This window comes from Globicephala melas, chromosome 4 (genome assembly GCF_963455315.2).
Source record: "Globicephala melas chromosome 4, mGloMel1.2, whole genome shotgun sequence".
Classification (NCBI taxonomy): Eukaryota; Metazoa; Chordata; class Mammalia; order Artiodactyla; family Delphinidae; genus Globicephala; species Globicephala melas.
The window spans coordinates 114,120,630-114,142,410 of NC_083317.1; the positions used below are offsets into that span (position 1 = coordinate 114,120,630).

Below are 21,781 nucleotides of genomic sequence, written 5' to 3' on the forward strand. Positions count from 1 at the left end.
GTGATCAATTTGGTTCTGAACACAAAATAAGTTTTACTTCCATACCAAGTTTGAGTTTATATATCAAAAACAATTTTGTTAACAACATTTCTAACTGGCTGTTTGACTAAACTGATGCATTCAAGAAAATGGCCAAAAGGCACTGAGTTTCTAATCGTTTAAGGAAAGAATCCTTGTAACACTAGCTATTGATGTTAAAGGTTTTCTCTTCCCTTTTGTCCAAGCCAGCATTCGTCCAAATGAAAAGCTCTGTGAGGATAATTATATGTTTCTCATAGAGCATTTTAAGTCATATAATGAACACTAATATTTGGATACCTCTTTTAAAAGTCCAATTTAAACTAATATTTACTAAATACCCGGTAAGCCCAGGAATCTGACGTCCTTAAATCCATGTTTTTCTGAGAGCAAACATGCTCTTTTTGTCGTATCATGAACAAAATGCAAACAGTGATTCTTATATTTAGTCATTTTTGTTTCAATTACAAACAATGCAAAAGCCTTAAAAACAATGTCATAAGCTATTTTAAAATTAAATATTCATGTGAAAAAACCTTCCTCTTACTAAAGATAAGTACTATACAAATATACAAAGAATTAAATTACCTACTAAAATATTATTCCTAGCTAATTTTTAAAATACAATCTTAAAAGTTAGCATAAATACTTAAGTGTGACATACAATAGGAAGACGTATTATATAAATCATTGTCAAAGAGGTGGGTGAATGCTTTAATCTAGATTTTAATTTCATATAGTATAACTTACAAAGACTTCGAAAGGCTTAAGCACAGTTTTTTGTTTCCAATATTATTATAAATGCCCAGTGAAACTCATGAAATATGAAGGAACTCTCACCCATTTAAAAAAAAAAATGCCTCATGGTTCTATGCATTAGAAAAGTACCAATTATACTACTTCCTTGAATAAGAAAGGATATTCTATTTTATGCAAAAAAAAAATCGTAAGGATAATTATGTAATGAAAACCTCCTTATCTGGTGCCCCATACTTCACTTCCAAGCTTTGTCTTAGAATACTGAAACTCTTACTTGTTTTTTTCTCAGAACAGCCTATTATTCTGATTTTCTATACTGTTCCCAGTCTGGCATGACTTTCAAAATTCTTCCTGACCTAAGTTTTAGATTCTCTATATTATCAAACTTCTTCTAGTTAAAATTTAGTATAAATTTTCCATTTTAAATTAAAAAAAAAAACCTTATTAGTGATTATTCAGGGATGTTTTTCTGAATTAAGAAAAAGTGTGAGTGATCATGTTTTAAAAAGTATAGTTGTCTTAAATTCAGGCAATTACAGTGACTCAACAAATATGCCTAAGTATGTCTGTCACTCTAATATGCAGACTCACTAATAATTAACACTATATTTTTGTATGCATAAGGTTGCTGTGTAGTGCTTCATTCACACTTTGTCAGCTTAAACAAGTTAAACTCAGAGCATAGGCTCTAAAGGTTGAAACACAGGCTCTAAAGACAGGCTGCCTGTATTGAATCCCAGTTTGACCACTTCCAGGCGATGCAAACTTGTATAGGTTACTTAATCATTCTGAGCCTCATCATTTTATATAATCAACAGATGATGATCAAAGCAGGGGAGTAAAATTAACCATTTCTATGTGTTACCTAAAAATCAATCTGATTCAGGTTTATCTTGCTAAATTTTGGAATATGACGGGTCTAGTATAAACCTTTTACCGTGTAAACACACTCTACTAATACAAGCACACAGTTTCTCTAGCAGTACACATAACCAGAGTTGAAATTCATCTGCTCTTCCCACACTGACTACTTAACGGTTTCCAAGTTTTTCATGACAAACCTCTCAGACATACACAAGGACATTTAATGCCTACTTACATTTTACATGGGCAAATTTGTGTTCCACTGGGACATTTTAATATTAAAGAATAGAAGAGTTAAAACAATGTTTTATTATTCTAAGATTTTTTTTTTTTTTTTTTGCGGTACACAGGCCTCTCACTGTTGTGGCCTCTCCCGTTGTGGAGCACAGGCTCCGGACGCGCAGGCTCAGCGGCCATGGCTCACGGGCCCAGCCACTCCGCGGCATGTGGGATCTTCCCGGACCGGGGCACGAACCCGTGTCCCCTGCATCGGCAGGCGGACTCTCAACCACTGCGCCACCAGGGAAGCCCTCTATGATCATTTTAATCTACATTATACTTCTCAGAAGCTGTAGTCTATCAACAACCTAACAGGCTCTGTGTGTTATTCACCCCACTGCCTATTGCAACTGTCTGGTACACAGCAGGTAATAAATGATGAAAAGGGGAGGAAGAATGGATTATTTTCCATTAATTGAGATGCAGAGGTGGCAAATACTTTGGTTTGCCATTTTTAAAATTCCTAACCATTCAGCATAAAAATATGTGTTTGGGGTGAAAATCTCTCCTCCAGGATTATACATCCTTACGGGAAACACAGAAGCCAAAAGTAGCCAATAAAGATTCTAAAACATAATAATAATTTTGCATCTCTCACAATGCAAACTCAACCCACTATATGTATGTTACATGTTAAGCTACTATATGTTAATCATAGTTTAAAGGTTGGGGGGAAGCTACTTAAATAGACTCCACTATGCAAAAACTTGCAATGTAGATGACTCTTCTTCAATGTGGATAAGACTTTTAGTTTACCTGAGTTTAAGATGAGTTTGTGTTTGGAGTGTTCTTTTATATATTGGGTATTCTTATATGTACATTTGTCTCCAATTTATTACTGTGCTATAATTCATGGAAGGCAATATCTGGCAGTAAAATTTCATAATAGTGAGAAAATTTTAATAAATAAAATCATGATGATAATCTTTTCTCGTGGCTAGATTTAGATTTCATTAGTTTCCACTTAGCCATGAAGAGTTATGAGATAATGTGAAGAAAGGTTCATTCAGAACACAGATCTTTCTTAACAGGATTCTTTATAAATAAATGAATTCTTTAGTTATTTCGTTCTTCATGGTTCATTTCTCAGTTGCCTCCATTAAAGAATTGTTTTATGAAAAGCAACATCGTCTACCAAAGAGGAATCTTATTTTGGGCATGATAAATTTGGCTCTGTTTTTCTCTAAAACCTTTTTTTTTTTTTTTTTTTAAACTTGGCCCATTTGGTAAGCTAACACTGTTTAGTTATAAAAGCTTCATGGGACTGGAAGATGTTACTAGACTTATTTTCAGTCTATGAACGATTTTAGAATATTAGATGAGCAAAGATATCTGAAAGCAAATTATCGTCTGAATGCAGTAACATGGAAAAGAATGAATTACAGATGTAATTTATCCGTCATGAGCAGATCCTAAACACTGATTATGTCCGTGCTTGTGCAGAAAATTGAAAATGATAGAAAAGCTTCCCAGCTTTTCTAACTTTAATTTTCCATGTTTTACTTTATGTAATTTACTGTCAACTATTAACAGCAGATGCTTCCTGCCTTATTTGAGAATAGCCTGGAATTAAGCATAAGTGATTCTGAAAACCAGAAGCCTTCACACCAAGTCTGAATTTTGTGCAGAGAGATAAATTCTAAGTTAAGATGCCTGGGGTCTTGAGAAAACAGTTTTTGGATCTCAATAAATAGTGAGTCTCAATCTAACATGAACTGCAATTAAAATATAAATATTGTTGAATAAATTGAGATAGCATCAGGGACCTCCCTGGCGGTCCAGTGGTTAAGACTTCGCCTTCCAATGCAAGGGGTGCGGGTTCGATCCCTGGCCAGGGAGCTAAGATCCCACATGCCGCACGGCCAAAAAACCAAAACAGAAAACAGAAGCAAATTCAATAAAGCCTTTAAAAATGGTCCACATCAAAAAAGTCTTAAAAAAAAAAAAACTGAGATAGCATCAGAAGAATCCTTCTGAGCCTAAAATTGTTATCTAGGGTTAAAATATAGGTGGTTCCCAATAGACCAACGGTGATGCAGGGAGAGCTGCCCCAGCCTGGTGGCCTGTGGCTATGGGAACTCTCTTATTGGGAATTCCCTCTAGTTCTTCTCTTTCTACTTGTGGTCTCAGAATTAGTAGTTGTGAGAGGGAAGGGAGGGAAAAAAAGGAAAGATAAACCACCGGACACATTTCTCTCTCTCTTCCTTAAGTTTCTCTTCCACTGACCCTCCAATTGCTATGGAAAAGTTCCACCTCTGAACTCCACCACACCACCTAATATACTGGTCTCCCTGTTAGCAATTTGCCCCGGAGGGCTGTGTTTTTAATATCTGCCTTCCCAAAGTTTGACACAGGAAGTGTTTAAGTTATACTCCTTGAATTGTGAAATCCCCACCCCCTATCACCTCCTAGATGTCTTTCTTCTCATATCTGGTTCTTTATTGCTGATTCCTTGACTATATCCTGTGATAAAATGGCCAGAAAACAAAAACAAAAAAATCTTAGTTTGATATTTTCACTATGCACCTATTTTTCCCCATTTCTACCAGTAATCAGAAGGAAACGGTATCAAAACAAAGCTACGCTTTTGATAATTTTAGAAAGGAAAGAGAATGGGAAGAAGCTGTTCATCAATATGAAGTTCCACAGTGGACCAGACTCAGAACCAAAAAGCTATACATTTGAAAAGGAAGCAGGTTGAGACCTTAGCAAAAAAGAAAGGTTACTTGGAAGATATATTAACAAAAAAGTCATCCCACCCAGGGGAAGCTTTTGACATAGCCCCTCATTCCATACCCTGTCTTTACTCCCTATGATTCTGAGCCCTACCCTACTGAAAGCCAGCTCTGGGTCACAGGAGTAGCCCAAACATGGAGCTGAGGAAACCTCTCGCACCGGCTTGCAGATAGTGTCTGCGAGTTTAGGAAAGGCTACCTTTCCTGCATTAGGCCCGGATGAATTTCCAGAGCCCCAAACTGAAACTTGAAATGTACTTTTCCCATCGAAACAGTTTAACAAAAGCAGTTGGGGACCTATGACCCTCATATTACTTAAGATGTATGATGGGATAGTACTCATAATGTTTCTGGGGAGGCTCCTGGGTTTAATTAATAATCAGAGTTTCCAGGGTACTCTTTGTACTGAACTATAACTCAAGCATCCTATGGGTTACTTAGGCTTCCCAGGGTTGGACTAATGACTTACCCACACTGCTTCTGTGGAAAAATGCTTTCTAGACAATTAAAACTTTGGAATATTTTTTAATATACATTGGGGGACAGCTACATAGTTTACACAGTGACTCCTTAAGATGATAAATTTAAAAAGTTTTTCCTACATGGCCATACATTTAAAACAAATATATAATCTTTGAAAGTTGGTGGAAGCAATTTTTTTCATGTGGGACCTTCCCGGACCGGGGCACGAACCCGCGTCCCCTGCATCGGCAGGCGGACTCTCAACCACTTGCGCCACCAGGGAAGCCCGGTGGAAGCATTCTTGATGCTATTTTGTGTTTCCTCATTGATTCATTTGTTGACTTAAAATATAATGTTTTGAGTATTTATTGCTTTAGGCCCTATGCTGTAAACCTGCCTGAAATATTAATTTTTATTCTTAAGCACTGCTGGTCAGGTATTTTCTTTGCTGAATCCTTGGGATGTGGATATGTAAATTAAGAAGCAATGTTTTACAGGAAAGTGGTTAAAAGTGCAGGCTGTGAAATTAGGTTACCGGGCTTGGAGTCCACATTTTACTGGGTGAATGACCTTGGGGACATCACTTAACTTCTCTGTACTTCAGTGTGACCATCTGAGAAATGGCAGTGATACCAGTAACTCTTCAAAGAGTTTTTGTGAGGACTAAGTACTATGAAAAAAATAAAAGCACTGAAAATACTGACCAGCATAAAATAATTTTCAATAAATATTAACTCATTTTATTTTGCTTCCTACAGAGGAAATAAAGTATTTTTGCAGAAGCAGCAGAAATAGGCATCAGAGTAACTACAGATTCTTTTGTCGAAATCATTGAGACCTATTTTTTATGACATACCTTCCTGTTATATTCCAGTTATAAATATATAACTGTTTATATAAGTATGCACTGGCAATAGGAAAATTAAAAAAATAAAGAAAGCAATTTTTAATTTCTGTATTAGTAAAAATCAATCCATTCGTGATATGCCATATTTTATTGACTAAATATATCATGATTTGAAAGGAAAAAAAAAAGGCAACTCTAGTTAACGAGGACAGGAAAAGTGAGGACAGGTTTGCCAAGATAAGAAGATAAAAGTTTCTCTTCAGAAGTGATCTCCCCTCATACCCAGATGCTTTTCAGGGAGAGATACTTGATTCTGGAAGTTTTCTGGGGGGAAAAAAATCTCGCTAACTCCCATCCCAGTAACTGCCCTCTTGAACATCCATTTCCCCCTTCTACCTAAACTACCCAGAGGCATGGTTTCAATTAGGGCGACAGTTAAGTACATAGTTTCCAGCTATCCTTGCTGCCAATGAGAAACCAGGATGAATCACTGGGTGAAGCTTAGAGGACTTTTGCTAAAAGGAGCCTAAGTGGGCTGGGCTGCGGCCTCTTTTGCCCATGCTTCTTCCTGCTTCCTGGAATGAAGATATGGTGGCTGGCACTGCAGTGGCCATCTTGCAATTTTTAAATAAACCTATGGTCGGAAGTCATGTGTTCCCGAGGACCTAAGGGTGAAGAAACCTAAGTTCTAGTGACTGTGGAGTCATCACATAGGCCTGGACAACCTACTGAAATATAAACCCTTAATTTGTTTATGCCTCATGCTGGGGAGGAGAGGTGTCTCTGTTACTCAATACTGAATGTAATTCCTTAAAGACAAAATGTCTAAATCATTTCTGTATGACTCCAGAGAGAAATATAAAAAGGGATCAGAACCAACAGTTCTGAAGCTGGGCAGTTAGAAAGCTGGAAAGAACTCAGGGGGAACACAAGAAGAATATTACTGGTCAGACACGGCCAAGGCCCAAAGGTATCCAGGAGACAGCCTTTCAATCAAATTATAATGTATAAGGGCTTATAACTATCAGTATCTTTAAAACACAAGTCCTTATAATAGAGAAAGTTTTATCTCTAACAACAAATCAAACTATCTCAAAGTGAAAATCTTTCAAAAATGTGCCAGAAGAGTATAAATAATGCTGTAGGTGATGTTCATTTGATGTTTTCTGTATAAGAAATACAGTATAAAAACTCTGTAGTTGTTTATCATAAATAAATATTAGAATAAGATGTCCTCACCAGAATTATTCCTGTTTAAGGTAAAATTCACCAAGAAATCACTATTCTAACAATCTGTTCTACTTCAAGCAACTAAGTATTTCTAACAAGCCTTTCCAGTTGCTTTTACTGAAATTTCTGCGTATTAATAACTATCCTCAGGGCTAAATCACAGACCATCTACTTAGTTATCCATTTCCACTGACATAATTTTTGGCCTTGTTAACATAGAAATTGCTCCCTTATCTACAAGCACAAAATGTGCTTCTGCTGAAGTTTAAAAAAACAAACAAACAAACAAAAACACTCAAAATTTGCTCAATAGGATCTCTTTGTAAGAAAATAAGAAGCTTTGTCTAAGTCTGTGGGAAGGCAGAGACATTGCTCAGCATGAAAGGTAACAGATTAGCGATGCTGATAGCTGAAATCCTCTACTTATCCTGGGCAAGGAAAATGACAGGATAAGCTTCCCAAACTAGGTCCCTAGGTGTCTGTGCTGAGTCTGAGAAACATTCAGTTTCTCACCTCTCGCGTGAACCAGGCACATGTCACACACTTCCGGAATACAAGATTCACACCACACTGTATAGGCCCTTTTAAGTCAGTCATAGCCGTCAGCAACAGCCTCGTACATGGAATTGCTTTGAGGCCATTCGTGTGGAATCAGAATTTTGTGTATGTTTAGAAGTCTGCGTTACAATTAAAGTTTGAACTCGATTATAAGTGCCACATTGCTTTAGGTTTAAATTGTTTTTAGTTTGCCACAAAAGTTGAAGCAAGGTTTAACGCGAAAAAGAAAAAATAGAAGCAGTGTACCATAATCTTATGAAGAAAAAAAAAAAACTAGCTCTAGAATTAGTGCCTTAGGTATCATGATTCAAAACACGGCTTGAAATTTGTCCAAAAGTTTAAAAATCTTTACTCCTTTAAAAAATATTATTCTAAAAAAAGTCTAACCATAGAATATAAATAGGTAAATGAATAAAGTTGTAAGTATAACCAAAGCAGCTGCAGCTACTGAGAATTTCATTAAAGAAACATTTGTGTCAGAGTTGATGACATTACGCCTGGCTCATTCACAGGATATTCTTTACAAAGTTGTGACGTTTCTGCTTAGAAAATACAATTTGAACTTTCGTATGATACACAATGCTACCCAAGTTATGCTAATAGCTCATCTCCTAAATCATTAGGGGGAAATGAGGAAGTCCTGTGTCAACCTGTCACTGAAAGACACACTGAATACGTACCTACAGAGCTACACGTACGTACAATACTCTGTCAGAGTTTTCATATCACATGGGAGATGCGCTTAGCAAAACAACAAACAACAATGAAATTCCAGGTAAAAGTTATTCCAATTAGGAGCCTACTAGATCAAAGTTTTAATTCAAAAGTAGATGTTTAGCCTGAAACTTGCAGATACCATTTTGTCAGGATTATCAGCTGAACTGGTTTAAAAGATATTATGGAAAGACTACGCTGGGACTTACAGTAGCAGCAACACAGGCAATTGCTAAATGGAAGATAAACTGTGCTAACAATGGAAGATCTTCTAAAGTGTTACCGTCAATACCTTGAGACCACTTTATTATGTCCAGTTATGTCACCCTCTCCCCACGTAACCATCTGGAGACTTGGTTTATCTGCGTTACTAACTATGAGTTTTCTAGTTGCTCATTTACCTGGATGTTTACCTATTTGTGTGTCTTCTAATAGCTGATTTTATTACTTCACATATTCCGCTAAGTCTTCAGAGGCACTTTGAATGTGTTCGCTCATGCCCTTGATTCCACCCCACTTTGCAGTGGAATCTGGTCTCTGATGTGTCTATGATAAATCTGATCAGCTGGGCTATCTATATACACAAACATGTATAACAGTGAAATGAACAATTATTTATCTTAAACAAAATTGCCCAATTTGGTAAGAGAACAAGGTACTAAACTTTTCAAAGGTAAAAGTTTGCTAGATTTTTGGAAAATAGATAGTAAACATAAAGGTTATACTTCTCCTCCCAGAGCACCTGAAAAATAAATGGATATTTGAAAAAGAAGAATTCAATAAGCAAGTCTCTTTCTGCTGATCACAAGATGAAAGCTTATTTTTTGATAATATAAATAACCTGGCATCACATTCAAATACAGCCTGTAGGCTTTCTTTATATCAACTACTTAATTTTAGTTAAGAGATGATTACTGAAGAAAATAGGTCACTTGCCATTAACGACTCTTTGAATCATCACTCCTGAAACATAATATTCTAATAGCATCTTATAGTGTTGACATTTTTCTTTTGATATTTTTCTCTTTGGGTATCCCTTTCATAAGCCATAAGAAAAAAAAATCCTCTCCAGCATTAAATAAAACACTTTTCTAATGTTCAGTATTTCTGAAGTAATAAAACACTCAAATCTATAATCTGTGAGCAATTTAATTCTCAGTATGAATATACTCTTAGACTGTTGGAAATTAAGACTGCAAGTGCAAAAGCAAAATTAAGGGAGAAAAATTAAGTGCTTAAAATATTGTTTAATTTATAAATGATAAGTCATTATTACATCTTTTGTTCTTTCTTACTGCCATCATTCTATTTCAGTATATTCATATGTACGTATATTCCTCATTATTATATATTCTCATTTTACTTAGCAACACATTTACTGTGATGCAGAATTCTAGGTTTTCACGTAGTAAATGCATCTAAGTTAATTATTTAAACTTTAAAATCACCTATATGCAACTAAAAGACTATCAGCTGATTTTCTTCCTATTTCCTTTAGTATGCCAATTGATTTCTTTCACATAAATACTTTCTTGAACTGTTTGACTTCTGTTTTTAATGAAATGAATTCTCCGCCTCTATGTAGAAGTCTGCTATAAACCTAAGTCACCTGGGAGCCTGGCCAAAGTCTGAAACAGCACAGCTGAAGGGTACAGCCATTTCCCAGGGTCCTCTCAGAGAGTATTTGCTTTGCTTTCCTAACTTGCTAAAAATAGTAGATTACACAGTCTACCTCCATCTCAGGGCTCAAGAACTCACAAAAGGCTGGACTATGGATTGTAGCAATATATAGAACACATTTTATTAAAGAAGTCAGGATATTACAAGTTTTCTAAATTCCTTCCGTTTACTCTCTGAAACAATACAAATGATCTAGCGGTTACTGGCATGGAAACCTCATAATGCTCCCAAATTTCAGAACTTCAGGCATGAGTCATAGAATTACTTTAACTGTTTTAAAATATGTTTTTGATCTATTTTAGCCACAAAATTGAACACAGGAAGACTACTATCTAAAAGGTGGGTTTCTAAATACTCTATAAAGAATCACATGTGTTAGTTACAAACACACACACATATATATGAAACATGGCTTTCTGAAACATGAATACTTAATTACACATTCAAATTTTTTTAAATTACTTCTTAACATAGTTCCCTAACATTTAAGGAGCTGTTGTTCTGGGGATGAAGCTTCACCAGAAATAAATTTGTGTTTATTTTTTCCCTGTTATTTAAATCAAAATATCTTACCACATTTTAGACACTATAAATTAAATTCGTTTCTCTTAGAAAGACAAAGAATATGGACAACGTTTGCATTGATTAGCTGCTACAACAAGCTGATTTCAAAAGTAAACTTAAAATCTTGAAATTATTTGTTATTAAAAAAAAGTCCTTGATGTTGATGTGGCAGTTGAATCCTGTTAACCACACAGCATGTCATTAAGCAATGCTGCTGCTTTACTCAAAGGGGGACTGTTCCATGGCCACAAGTGAGCAGCAACTAAAAAAATATTTTGAGATGGAAAAATAGCAACTGAATTTTAATGTTTCACAATGTTTCCAAATGCTGTGAAAGCAGGTCTTCTGTGAAACCACTCAGTGTCACAGCCAAGTTGAAGGTCCTTCATTTTGCAGCTACCAGTGCACCATCAACTGTCTGTGGGATTAAAAATTGGATTAACTAGTAATTGGGTCAAAACAGGGCTACTTATGGACACAGCTGGTTACAGACAAGTGTAATTAGCCCTTTGCCCCTCATTTTATGGGTCCCAGTCTCTAATCACACCTAAATTCAGTTGGCAGGAATTTAGGAAGACACATTCACAAGGTACAACCACTGTGCCCTTCATCGATGCCTTTCAAAGGAAAGGGAAAAAAAGGCCCAGTGGTAATTTATAACTTTTGTTTATTGATCTTTAGCACTATGACACTAAGAACAATCTAACATTATAAGGTATCTTTGTTGTTGTTAATACCTTTTTTTATATTCTACTTTGAAGATAATATCCCTGAGTCTTTGGTGAAACTTTAGCAAAGTGAGCTGCACACACTAGACCAAGAAGCAATTTACTGAAATAGTTAACTCACAAGTTAACTCATAACATTGGGGTGAGTTATGAGTTAACTTACATGTTAACTATTTCAGTTAATTCACCCTTATGGTATTAAAGAAAGGTTACTGTAGCACTATTTTTTTCTTTTTGCAAAAGACAAAATGGATCTATGAAACCTTCACTTTTTTATACATGTTGAAAAAACAGCGACTCCCCTCTCCAAGGTTCAAAGAGTGAATTAAACCAGCACATTAATATTCAAAGGCAGTTCATTAAACCAAGTACGTAGAAAGTACCCAGGAATCTTCACACTTCTAGTCGACCTTGCACATCAAAATTAAGACATGTATGCTATCTTTTAAAAGACCCACTTTCAAACCTGATACCTGAAATACGAATCCAATGACATTTTTGAATGTCGAAATATACTAAAGTGAACTTGTTGGTATTATGGTGCCCACAAAAGCTAACTTTTAACACCCCTAGCTGAGACTGTTACAAATAAAAACATAATAATCAGGAGGTAACAGAAAATAAACTGCTAAGTTACTTCACATTAGAATTTTAGAAACTTAAAAAATCCAATTAATAATACTACTCAAGCGTTTCTACTGAATTATAAAAGTCACATTCAACAAAGTTTATGCCTCTGATAGGGTACTGTGGCAGCAGCCCAGAACCTTACTTCTAGTTATGTTTTCCACAAAATACATTGCTTCTGGCCTTAAAATAATATGCTCATACAACAAAAAGGAACTCCACAATGTCAAAACATTAATATAAAAAGTCTATCCAAGTTTAGCTGACAGAATCTGCTATACTTTTACAACGGTACAGCACGTTTTCAAACAAGCAAAAACAAATCATCCCCATTCAGCTAGTGCCATGGCCTTGTACATCATCTATGCACATGCTAACACACACATGTATCTACATTTACTATTCCTATAGATAGGCGCTGACTTAGCTATTATTAAGTAAAAAGTAGCCTGACACCTTCTGCTCTAGAAAAAAAAAAAATCACAGCATTAAAGGACAGAGAAAGTTATTCATAACAAAGAAAGTTTGGCCAGACTTGGTTCTACTGCTTCTCAGTAAAGTCCCCCACCTCAACATCATCAAGAACACACCGTATAACTAAAACTATTAACACAGCAATCCATAATTCCAAACTCAGTGGACTGTATATCCACATCCCCTTTATTCAATTATTGCATATCCTTAAAATAATATAATATTTACTCACTTTCAATGAATCAAAGCAGGCGATTACTCGTCCATTTTCAACTTGGCAGCTTTTCGAAGGATGTGCAAATTTACATTCCGTGTCTGGCCGTGAGCAAGTCCCCCTTTGGAACTCTCTACATACTTCCAGTGTTAGCCATTTTGTGTCCCGAATTGGTGTGACACTAACAGCCATGTTTAGATTTTACAGGTAGTTAAAATTTTCAGTGAAACCAACAAACCCAACCCCCCCCCAAAAAAAAACAGTAACAACCAAAAAAAAGAAAAAACTGAACTGATAAAACTGTAAAATGATGATGAAAATGTCTCCTCCAAAATACTTTTCCCCCACTCCCTGCTTTAAAAGTACATGGAAAATTGTGTTGTCAATATCAAGGAAAAGATCTCTCACTAGAAATTCACAGCATGAAACTGTTAATTCAAAGAGGTTTTGGTTTTTAGAGAAATACTAGGATCGTAAGTAGATGAACGTTTAAAAGGAGGGCCTCGAATCAGCCTTGTGCTCTCAGTAACCCCTTCCCAGTGCCAATTTGGAGCCCAAAATGCAAGCATGAAAACGTGGCAGACCCTTTGACACCGAATTTCCAAGCTGCTTTCAGCAAAGTTGTCTGAAAGGGAATCTCCTCGCAGCTGAATTTGCAATGGAGTTTGGTGATGCAATCGGTATTGATTAGTTTGGCATAGACAGATGCAGCAGTTTAGAGCAAAATCGAGAAAATGATTTTTTTTTTCCTCCTTGATTTCCTGGCAGAAGATATCTTACTTTTTCAGCAAACTTTTCTTTTAAAACTAAAGCAGCCTAGGGCAATGCCAGATACTTAGAGCTTTTCTCTTGATTATAAGTAGAAATGGGGGTGTCTGGGCTAGAGGTGGAGGGTGGATGTGCTGTCGTCACAGTCTAGCTGGCAGCAAGCAAGGCAAAAGCAGAGACTGCTCTAGAAGCGGTTCCAAGCAGCAGAGACGTCAGGAAAGGCACTTCTTAGTACCAACCTGTAGAAAAAAGAGATAGGTTAAGATTTACTAAGTAGCTCTTCACTGATGTCCTACAGTATCACAACCTTGCCATGTGCTACCAGACTAAGTAGTATTCAAGTCAGCCTCTCTCCCTTTCTCACACACTCACACACACACACACACACACACACACACACACACACACACTCTCTCTCTCTCTCTCTCTCACACACACACACACACACACACACAATACTTACAGTGAGGCATACTGCAGCCAGCCATCGTAGATTTATTAAAAAAAGGGGCCGTTTCCCCTTGTGAAGCAATGCATGATAGAGAGATAACCAATCACAGATAGTGTTGCAGCAATATTCTGGGCAGAAAGCCAATAGTGTGGGTTGTCTTATGAAAGGTCGCGCCTGTCAGATGTTCATTACTATGCTATAAGCACAGAAAATGTCCATCAGATGTGACTTATTCCACTGCAAGAGGACGAGCATGTGGGTTTTGAATTTACCCAACATGCAGTTAGTGGACTAAACCATGTTAGTTTCAAAACAGCTTCTCAAACAAGTCCAAGCACTTGAAGATCATTATCAGGAAATAAAAAGCAAGGTTTAAAAACTACAGCTGACTTCCAAGCTGCTCTCCCTCCGGCTCTGCGCAGGCACGGGCACTGAACAGCCTGCTCCTGCTGTCCTGACACGTGAATAAAAAAGGAAAGGGGTGTTTACAAATGGTACATTCTCCTGACCTATCCAATTCACTTCCTTCTACAGCCCAAGTCCTGCCCCTCCACTGAAAGCGGCACTCATACTGTAAAACTATTCCATTCAGCCGGCAGACACTTTGTCAATATATCACAGGGAGGCGAGATACGAACAAAAGCATCCTTTATTCTAACATTTTTTAAGCAGAAGTTGAGGTCATGTGGGGAAAATAAGGAGTGCAGTGTTGTCAGTGTGGCTGGCAAATCTGAAGTGAACCTCAAGGGAGAAAGTGAGTCCATCGCAGAAACATGAAATATTGAAGTGAACAATTTGATTTGGGCAACATGATGCACTTCAGAGGTACGAATGAAGCTGGAGGGTGGGAGCTGGGGGATCCCCTGTTGCCTAACGATCTATTAACTCAGACTGCTCTCTACAGTGGGGCATTTTTGCTTTTAACAACTTACTTTCTCTTTCAATCTAGATGGAAAAACTTTCAGAAAATGCTCAGTAGTTACCAAAAGCATACACTTCTTTCCCCCATTTTGAAAGATACCAAAGAAAACAAGGCTTTAGTAACTCTAAAAGTTTCACACTCTAAAGAGCAATGACACAGTATAATAAATACTGTTAGGTTACACTTCTTCAAGGGCCAAAAGTGGCCAACTAGCGTATATTTCTAATGTGGAAATTAGAATACAGAATATGAATATATATATATACATACATATATATAAACCATGGATATCTAGCCGAAATTTTTTAAATTTATTTTAGAACTAATACTGTCATTCTTAACATTAATTTTTTTAAAACTCCCAGATACTAGGTTTAGAAAATATTGTAGTAAGACTACAACTTTTGGAAAGATTTAAAAAGAAAAAAAAAAACTCATACTGATGCTCCAGAAATATTTTTGTTTTTAAAAAATTTTCCGGTCCTATTTCCTGGTTCTGTAAAAGCAAAGCCAAGTTGGTGACAAACTCTTAAGATTCATCCACCTTCCTTAATGTTTACTCTGCATTCAAAATTTCTCAACTTCTTCATGCCTTGCATAGGTACCACATCTGTGGTCAACATCTCTTTTGTCTTTCTGGAATCTTCAAGAGCTTCACCTGCAACCCTTACCTCCTTTAGAAGCTGGCTAACATGTCACTTCTTCCGAGAAGCTTTCAGGATGTCACTTCCTCCGTCTCCACCCACCCATATATTAACACTGTCTCCTCCCAATTACCTCTGCTCCCCTATACAGTGTTTTATTTGCGTACATGACTGACCCACTAGCCTAATGTTCCCAAGGACAGAAACAATCTTACTCATCTCAGTAACCCTAAGTGCCTGGCTTAGGGATGGAAAACTGACGGAGCTCCATAAACTGTGGCAAATTAAATGACTGATTTCTACATGCGAGCTGGAATTCACTTTACAGCACATAAATACACAAACACATGCAGGAACACACCCATATAAACAAATGTGAACACACACCTGAAAACACACACACACACTCCTCATTGCCTCTATAAATTTCTATATTCTAGGGTCACTCAGACCTCCCACTGTCTAGGAATCCTCCCCCTGGCCCTGGACAGCTCCCTCTCACACTCCAGCTCTTCTAAAACTTCATTACTCTCAAGTCCCTCCTCCTACATGTTGCTCTCACTACCAACAGTAGATGACCTCATACGTTACAAATATTTCATAGTAAAAATAGTGGCCCCCAGGCATGGACTCTCTCTCACCTTCCCACCACCCATCTTTAAACTATCTTTCTGTATCTTTCTTCTCAGTCTCCCAGGAGCTTTCCCTTCTCCTGCCCAAGGTTAAGCTGCCACCTTGACTGGCTCCTTCTCGAGACTTCTTTCCCTCTAAACTCCCTCTATATAGGAACACCTGCCTTTCCTGCAATTCCTTCTCTTAGCCGTCAAAGTGCTGAAGAAGCTCTAAACTGGAAGGGGTGGCACAGCAGGAGGAAGGGGACCTTGCCTAGTTACACACCACCTCTCCCTAATGCTCGTAATCCATGCTTCCCAAACAAATGTCTGAAGAGTCATCTACACGTGCTATTTTCCTGCTTCTCCATTCACGCTTGAATCTGTATCAGTGTAACCTCCATAACTATTACTTTAGTGCTCAGCGACAGTCGTCAACGCCCCCAACCAAGCCAAATCCAAAGACTACGTACGCATAGTCCCTTGTCATTACTTGACCTCTAACGGCCGGTACAACTCCTTCTTTCTTGCCCCCTTCTCCTTGTCTTGAATTGACACATTTTATCTTTTTGGTTTCTCCCAGCGCTGCACCTCTATCCTCCCTGGGAGAGAGGAGCTGTGAGGAACTGCCGAGGTTCTTGGCATATGTCATACCGTTGTGAGCTCCTGGGATTTGTTACATGCTAACCCTTTGTTTGGTTTGACACATACTTCTTCACCCCTTCAACTCGGCAAATCCCTTCTCCTTGTTTAAACTGCTCTTCAAATATCACCTTCCGTAGAAGGCTGGGCCAACTCTGATAAACATTATTCCCTTTCAGAATATTCTCAGTACTTTGTAGCTCTTGGTACTTTTGCCCCCAAGGTTATAAACTCCATGACAATAGAGTGTATTACCATTTTTTTTTAACCCAGTCCCTGGAATATAACAGATGTTCTTAAAGTGTTTACTAAAAGAATAGGTTTTATTCAACCTACTAGGAATAAACATGTTTGTGAGAATGTGTGTCCAGTTCCGAGGAAAATTTCATCATGATCTATGGGATCTAAACAACATGAGGACAGACAATGGTACCATTAGAAATATCTTCACTGCTTGCTGGTTATGTCTAAATACAACTACAAAATTAATTTCTAGGGTTGATTATTTTTCCTTTCTACAATGTTACAGGTTTAGTTCCACTCAAGTACAAAATATACTTTAATTACTTAAATGCTTATAAATGGGTGTCCTGATTATTTATATTTTCTGTAGCAGAGAAATCCTATTTACATCAAAAAGTATCACTGAAAGAATTATAGATAAGTATTTGTAAGCTGAAAATACTATTATAAAATGTATTAGGCAAGGACGATAATCAAAATATTTAATATTAGCCAGGCATGGACAAGTGAGCAACCAGATAGGACCCCGACTTTTATGAAATAGTCCAGCTGCACCTGATAATGTGTGTTCCAGCCTTTGATACAGGGCACTGGGAGTAACAAACTCAAACTTTATCCTAAAAATTGGATAAAAAATTGGTTTGACTAAAACCAATTGGTTTGACTAAATTGCTGATTGGTTTGACTAAAAATTGGTTTGACTAAATTGCTGATATCAGAATACTGTCTTGTAACCTTTTTCTTTTTCTTTATTGAAACGTAAGAATTTCAGAGGAGACTAGAAATCTTCATAACTGAGTGCTTTGATAAATTAAGATTTTACAGGATTCGGGTCAATACTTCAAATGGCAATGGATTTTTGTTCTACAGATAGAGACAATGTTTAAAAGTGTATGGGTATTTTTCAGATTGCAGGAATTCTTGCAAACATATTTACTCTAAAAATATGTGTTGTTTGTAAATAATTACTGAAAGAAATACTTCTACTGTAAAAATATTTACTGGGCTTCCCTGGTGGCGCAGTGGTTGAGAGTCCGCCTGCCGATGCAGGGGACACGGGTTCGGGCCCCGGTCCGGGAAAATCCCACATGCCGCGGAGCGGCTGGGCCCGTAAGCCATGGCCGCTGAGCCTGCGCGTCCAGAGCCTGTGCTCCGCAACGGGTGAGGCCCCAACAGTGAGAGGCCAGCGTACCGCAAAAAAAAAAAAAAAAAAAAGATATTTACTAATAGGTAAATTGCTTCCGAGGTAAATTTTTGACCAATATTTCAACGTATTATAATAAACCTCCCTGAACGAAAACGAACAAAAGAAATGATTGGGAATACAACCGTTTTTCAGTGAGAATCAAACTTTTAAAAACCTGCATAACAACAAGCCCTCTTTTACCTGTTGATCAAATTCCAAACACTAAACTGTAGTGGTCTTCCTATCATGGGACATGTTCTACATACAGACAGGCATATTCTTCCCAAGAACCGAGACCAATCTCTCCTTGAGTGATATCAGAATTCACATGTATTTTCTACTTTAAGATAAGAGGAGGTAAATAGAAAGGAAAAGAAGAAAATGTAAAGATAGAGGAAAAGAAACCAAAAACAGGATAAAGTTTAAAAAAAAAAACCACGGGGAATTACAAATAATTACTCTTATAGCAATTGATATATATTAGCATTAAAGTAACAGTGGATGGCTTCATATAAATATCTATTTAAGGGTTGCATGGATTCTGCAGTAAAGGATAAACAGACACTTACAAGGTATAAGACTAAAATTCTGTTTTGGAGAACTGGATGGCCTCTATAAGCAAAGTTAAATTTCTTAGTCATATATGTTTACTAATCAAATATAGGCAGATTGGTTCTATTACAAGCCAGAGTAGTTAGCTGGGAACTTGGGGGACTTTTTCATAACTTCTGATTTTGAAATAAGTTACATATTGAGGAAGTTAACTTAGTAATTATTTGAGGTTTTTTTACTTACTAAGACAAGTTTCAATCTAACTGGAAAAGATGGCCAACTTCGCTGTGTATGTTTGGAGCTGACAAGGAGAAGCTCGTCGTCCAAAACAGTTAACTTTTCCCCCTGGCTCACTGGTGTCGACAAGTCCATAATTAGCAATGCATTACTTTAGTAAACTAAGTTAGCTCACAGTACAATTTTGCTCATGGCTTGTCCCAAATATTAACAGAGATTTCAGTAAACAAACAACTAACTAAGCATTTCTGGAGGCTGTATAGTTCTTTCTCTACTCACTAAGGTACTAAATAGAGTAACAAAGTTATTTATTATGTGGGAAAAACTGTGGTCTGAACGGGTTAATGCAATCTTCAGCAGTATTCAACTCCATATAACAAAAAGCTGAGATCAGTGTTTCTCAGTGAGGGGTAAGCACACTACTGGTAGCACCCATGGCGATTTTAAGTGATGCAGAAACAACATAATTCTAATAGATGCATCGGAATGCTAAAACAAGTTTGTCAAGCCTGTGGACATCATAACTTAGGAAGAGGCTAAAGTATAATAAAAAGAATTTAAAGAATAAGACTAAGTAAATATATTGGTAAAAATCATGAAGCAGATATGCAAATGACTGAAGTTTTAGAAACACCGCTGAGAAAAAAATATAACTTTCAACCACAAATCCCCTGGAATGGCACAGCGATGGACAACGTGGCCTACTGGTCTGACGCTCTGCACTGTGTTTTGGGTGACAAGCTGCTAGCAAGGAAAGTAAGATTATGTTTACCAACTCAAATAAGTAATCGAAGGTCTATCAAAGCATTCCTTTAGAATTCTGATAGGTTTGATTACCTAATCATCAAGTGGTCTCTTATTGAAGGATATTGAAGGAGTGTTGGTTAGGTGATGCACTATTGCTAAAGATTTGAATTCCAAAAGCAACTAACTAAACGGTACTCAAATTAGAAAATGACTCTTGTCCCTTAAGTATTTACATTTAAGACAAAATGAAACATGAAGCCTCTACTCAGACAATGATTAAAAAGTTAATTTTGAATTGATTCCTATATCAGGCAAAATTTTAAAACTTAAAAGACATAAGAATCCTTAAAAAACTACAAACAGAACTACCATATGACCCAGCAATCCCACTACTGGGCATATACCCTGAGAAAACCATAATTCAAAAAGAGTCATGTACCAAAATGTTCATTGCAGTTCTATTTACAATAGCCCGGAGATGGAAACAACCTAAGTGTCCATCATCGGATGAATGGGTAAAGAAGATGTGGCACATATATACAATGGACTATTACTCAGCCATAAAAAGAAACGAAATTGAGCTATTTGTAATGAGGTGGATGGACCTAGAGTCTGTCATACAGAGTGAAGTAAGTCAGAAAGAGAAAGATAAATACTGTATGCCAACACATATATATGGAATTTAGGGGGAAAAAAATGTCATGAAGAAGCTAGGAGTAAGACAGGAATAAAGACACAGACCTACTAGAGCACGGACTTGAGGATATGGGGAGGGGGAAGGGTAAGCTGTGACAAAGTGAAAGAGTGGCATGGACATATATACACTACCAAACGTAAGGTAGATAGCTAGTGGGAAGCAGCCGCATAGCACAGGGAGATCAGCTCGGTGCTTTGTGACCACCTAGAGGGGTGGGATAGGGAGGGTGGGAGGGAGGGAGACGCAAGAGGGAAGATATATGGGAACATATGTATATGTATAACTGATTCACTTTGTTATAAAGCAGAAACTAACACACCATTGTAAAGCAATTATACTCCAATAAAGACGTAAAAAAAAAAAGACATAAGATAAATATCAGAACGACTCACTGCATTTTGTAGACTGAGCCACTAGTTTTGTTCCTAACTGTGCCTTCTTCCAGTCCCTACAGCAAAGTTATCTTCTTAGAAGCTTTTCCCGCCCACTGTCAAAAGTATCCAAACCTTCTGTTCCTCTCAACACCAGACCCTTATCCTGCTTTATTCTTCTTCAAAACAGCTGTTAGTATTTGGCATAATACTATGTACCTATTTCACTATCTGCTTATGAGCCACAGTTTAAAACACTGAGATGCCACCTTTATAACTGAATGAAACCACCTGCAAACGCCACTCTTTGGAAAGAGCACAAGGCAGTGAGGTTAACATAGAACCATATTTATACACCTCCTTCACCGTGAAGTTGATGGAAGTTTTTTTTTTTTAATCCACGGAATAATTTGAAACAGTTACACGTGGCTTTGCAAATTTAAAACATGTAAATAATTATCTGTGAATTTCTGACAGAATCAGTCTTCAATTCTGGCAAAAGAAGGGAAAACTTGCCTTTTTTTCTGATGATATTCAAACAGGCAGTCTTTTAACATTTCCCTCTATTCCATGAGAAGGTCTAATAACACTACGAATGTTACTTTATCATTCTTCAAGATGAAATACTAATCCTATTTACTGTTTTATTTATTCTACATATTACCCAAAGAAGTTGTTATCTTGTTAGGCTTAGGTAGTCATTTCTGATCTGTCCATGTCATTTAATATTTCAAAATAATAATTAGGAAGTCAGAACACAAGACTACAATAAAATTAACAATGTTGATATGTGCTCAAAGAGCTAAAAGATAGAAAAACCAAATCTAACCATTCTGGCAGTTTTCAGGAAGAATGGTATATTAACCCACCTGGAATCTACCAGTGTGAAATAAGCATGATAAAACTGTGAATGTTAAATGGAATGTAATACATCGTGATACTGTTATTCCCAGGGCA

General features: G+C 37.0%; 1 protein-coding gene across 12 annotated transcripts in view; it reads right to left on the reverse strand.

The window, feature by feature from the left end:
* MBNL1 (muscleblind like splicing regulator 1) overlaps positions 1-21,781 on the reverse strand; it is a 202,082-nt gene that overhangs the window by 133,079 nt on the left and 47,222 nt on the right. For 10 of the 12 annotated variants that reach the window (XM_030844614.2, XM_030844623.3, XM_030844615.3 and 7 more), the window contains exon 2: positions 12,772-13,760. The exons of 1 other annotated variant lie outside the window; for it this stretch is intronic. In XM_030844614.2, coding sequence (XP_030700474.1) covers positions 12,772-12,945 — 174 coding nt within the window. In that variant the 5' untranslated portion in view covers positions 12,946-13,760. Of the gene's footprint in view, positions 1-12,771; positions 13,761-13,984; positions 14,395-21,781 lie in introns of those variants that run through there. One more of the 12 variants, XM_030844613.2, reaches the window with a different exon arrangement.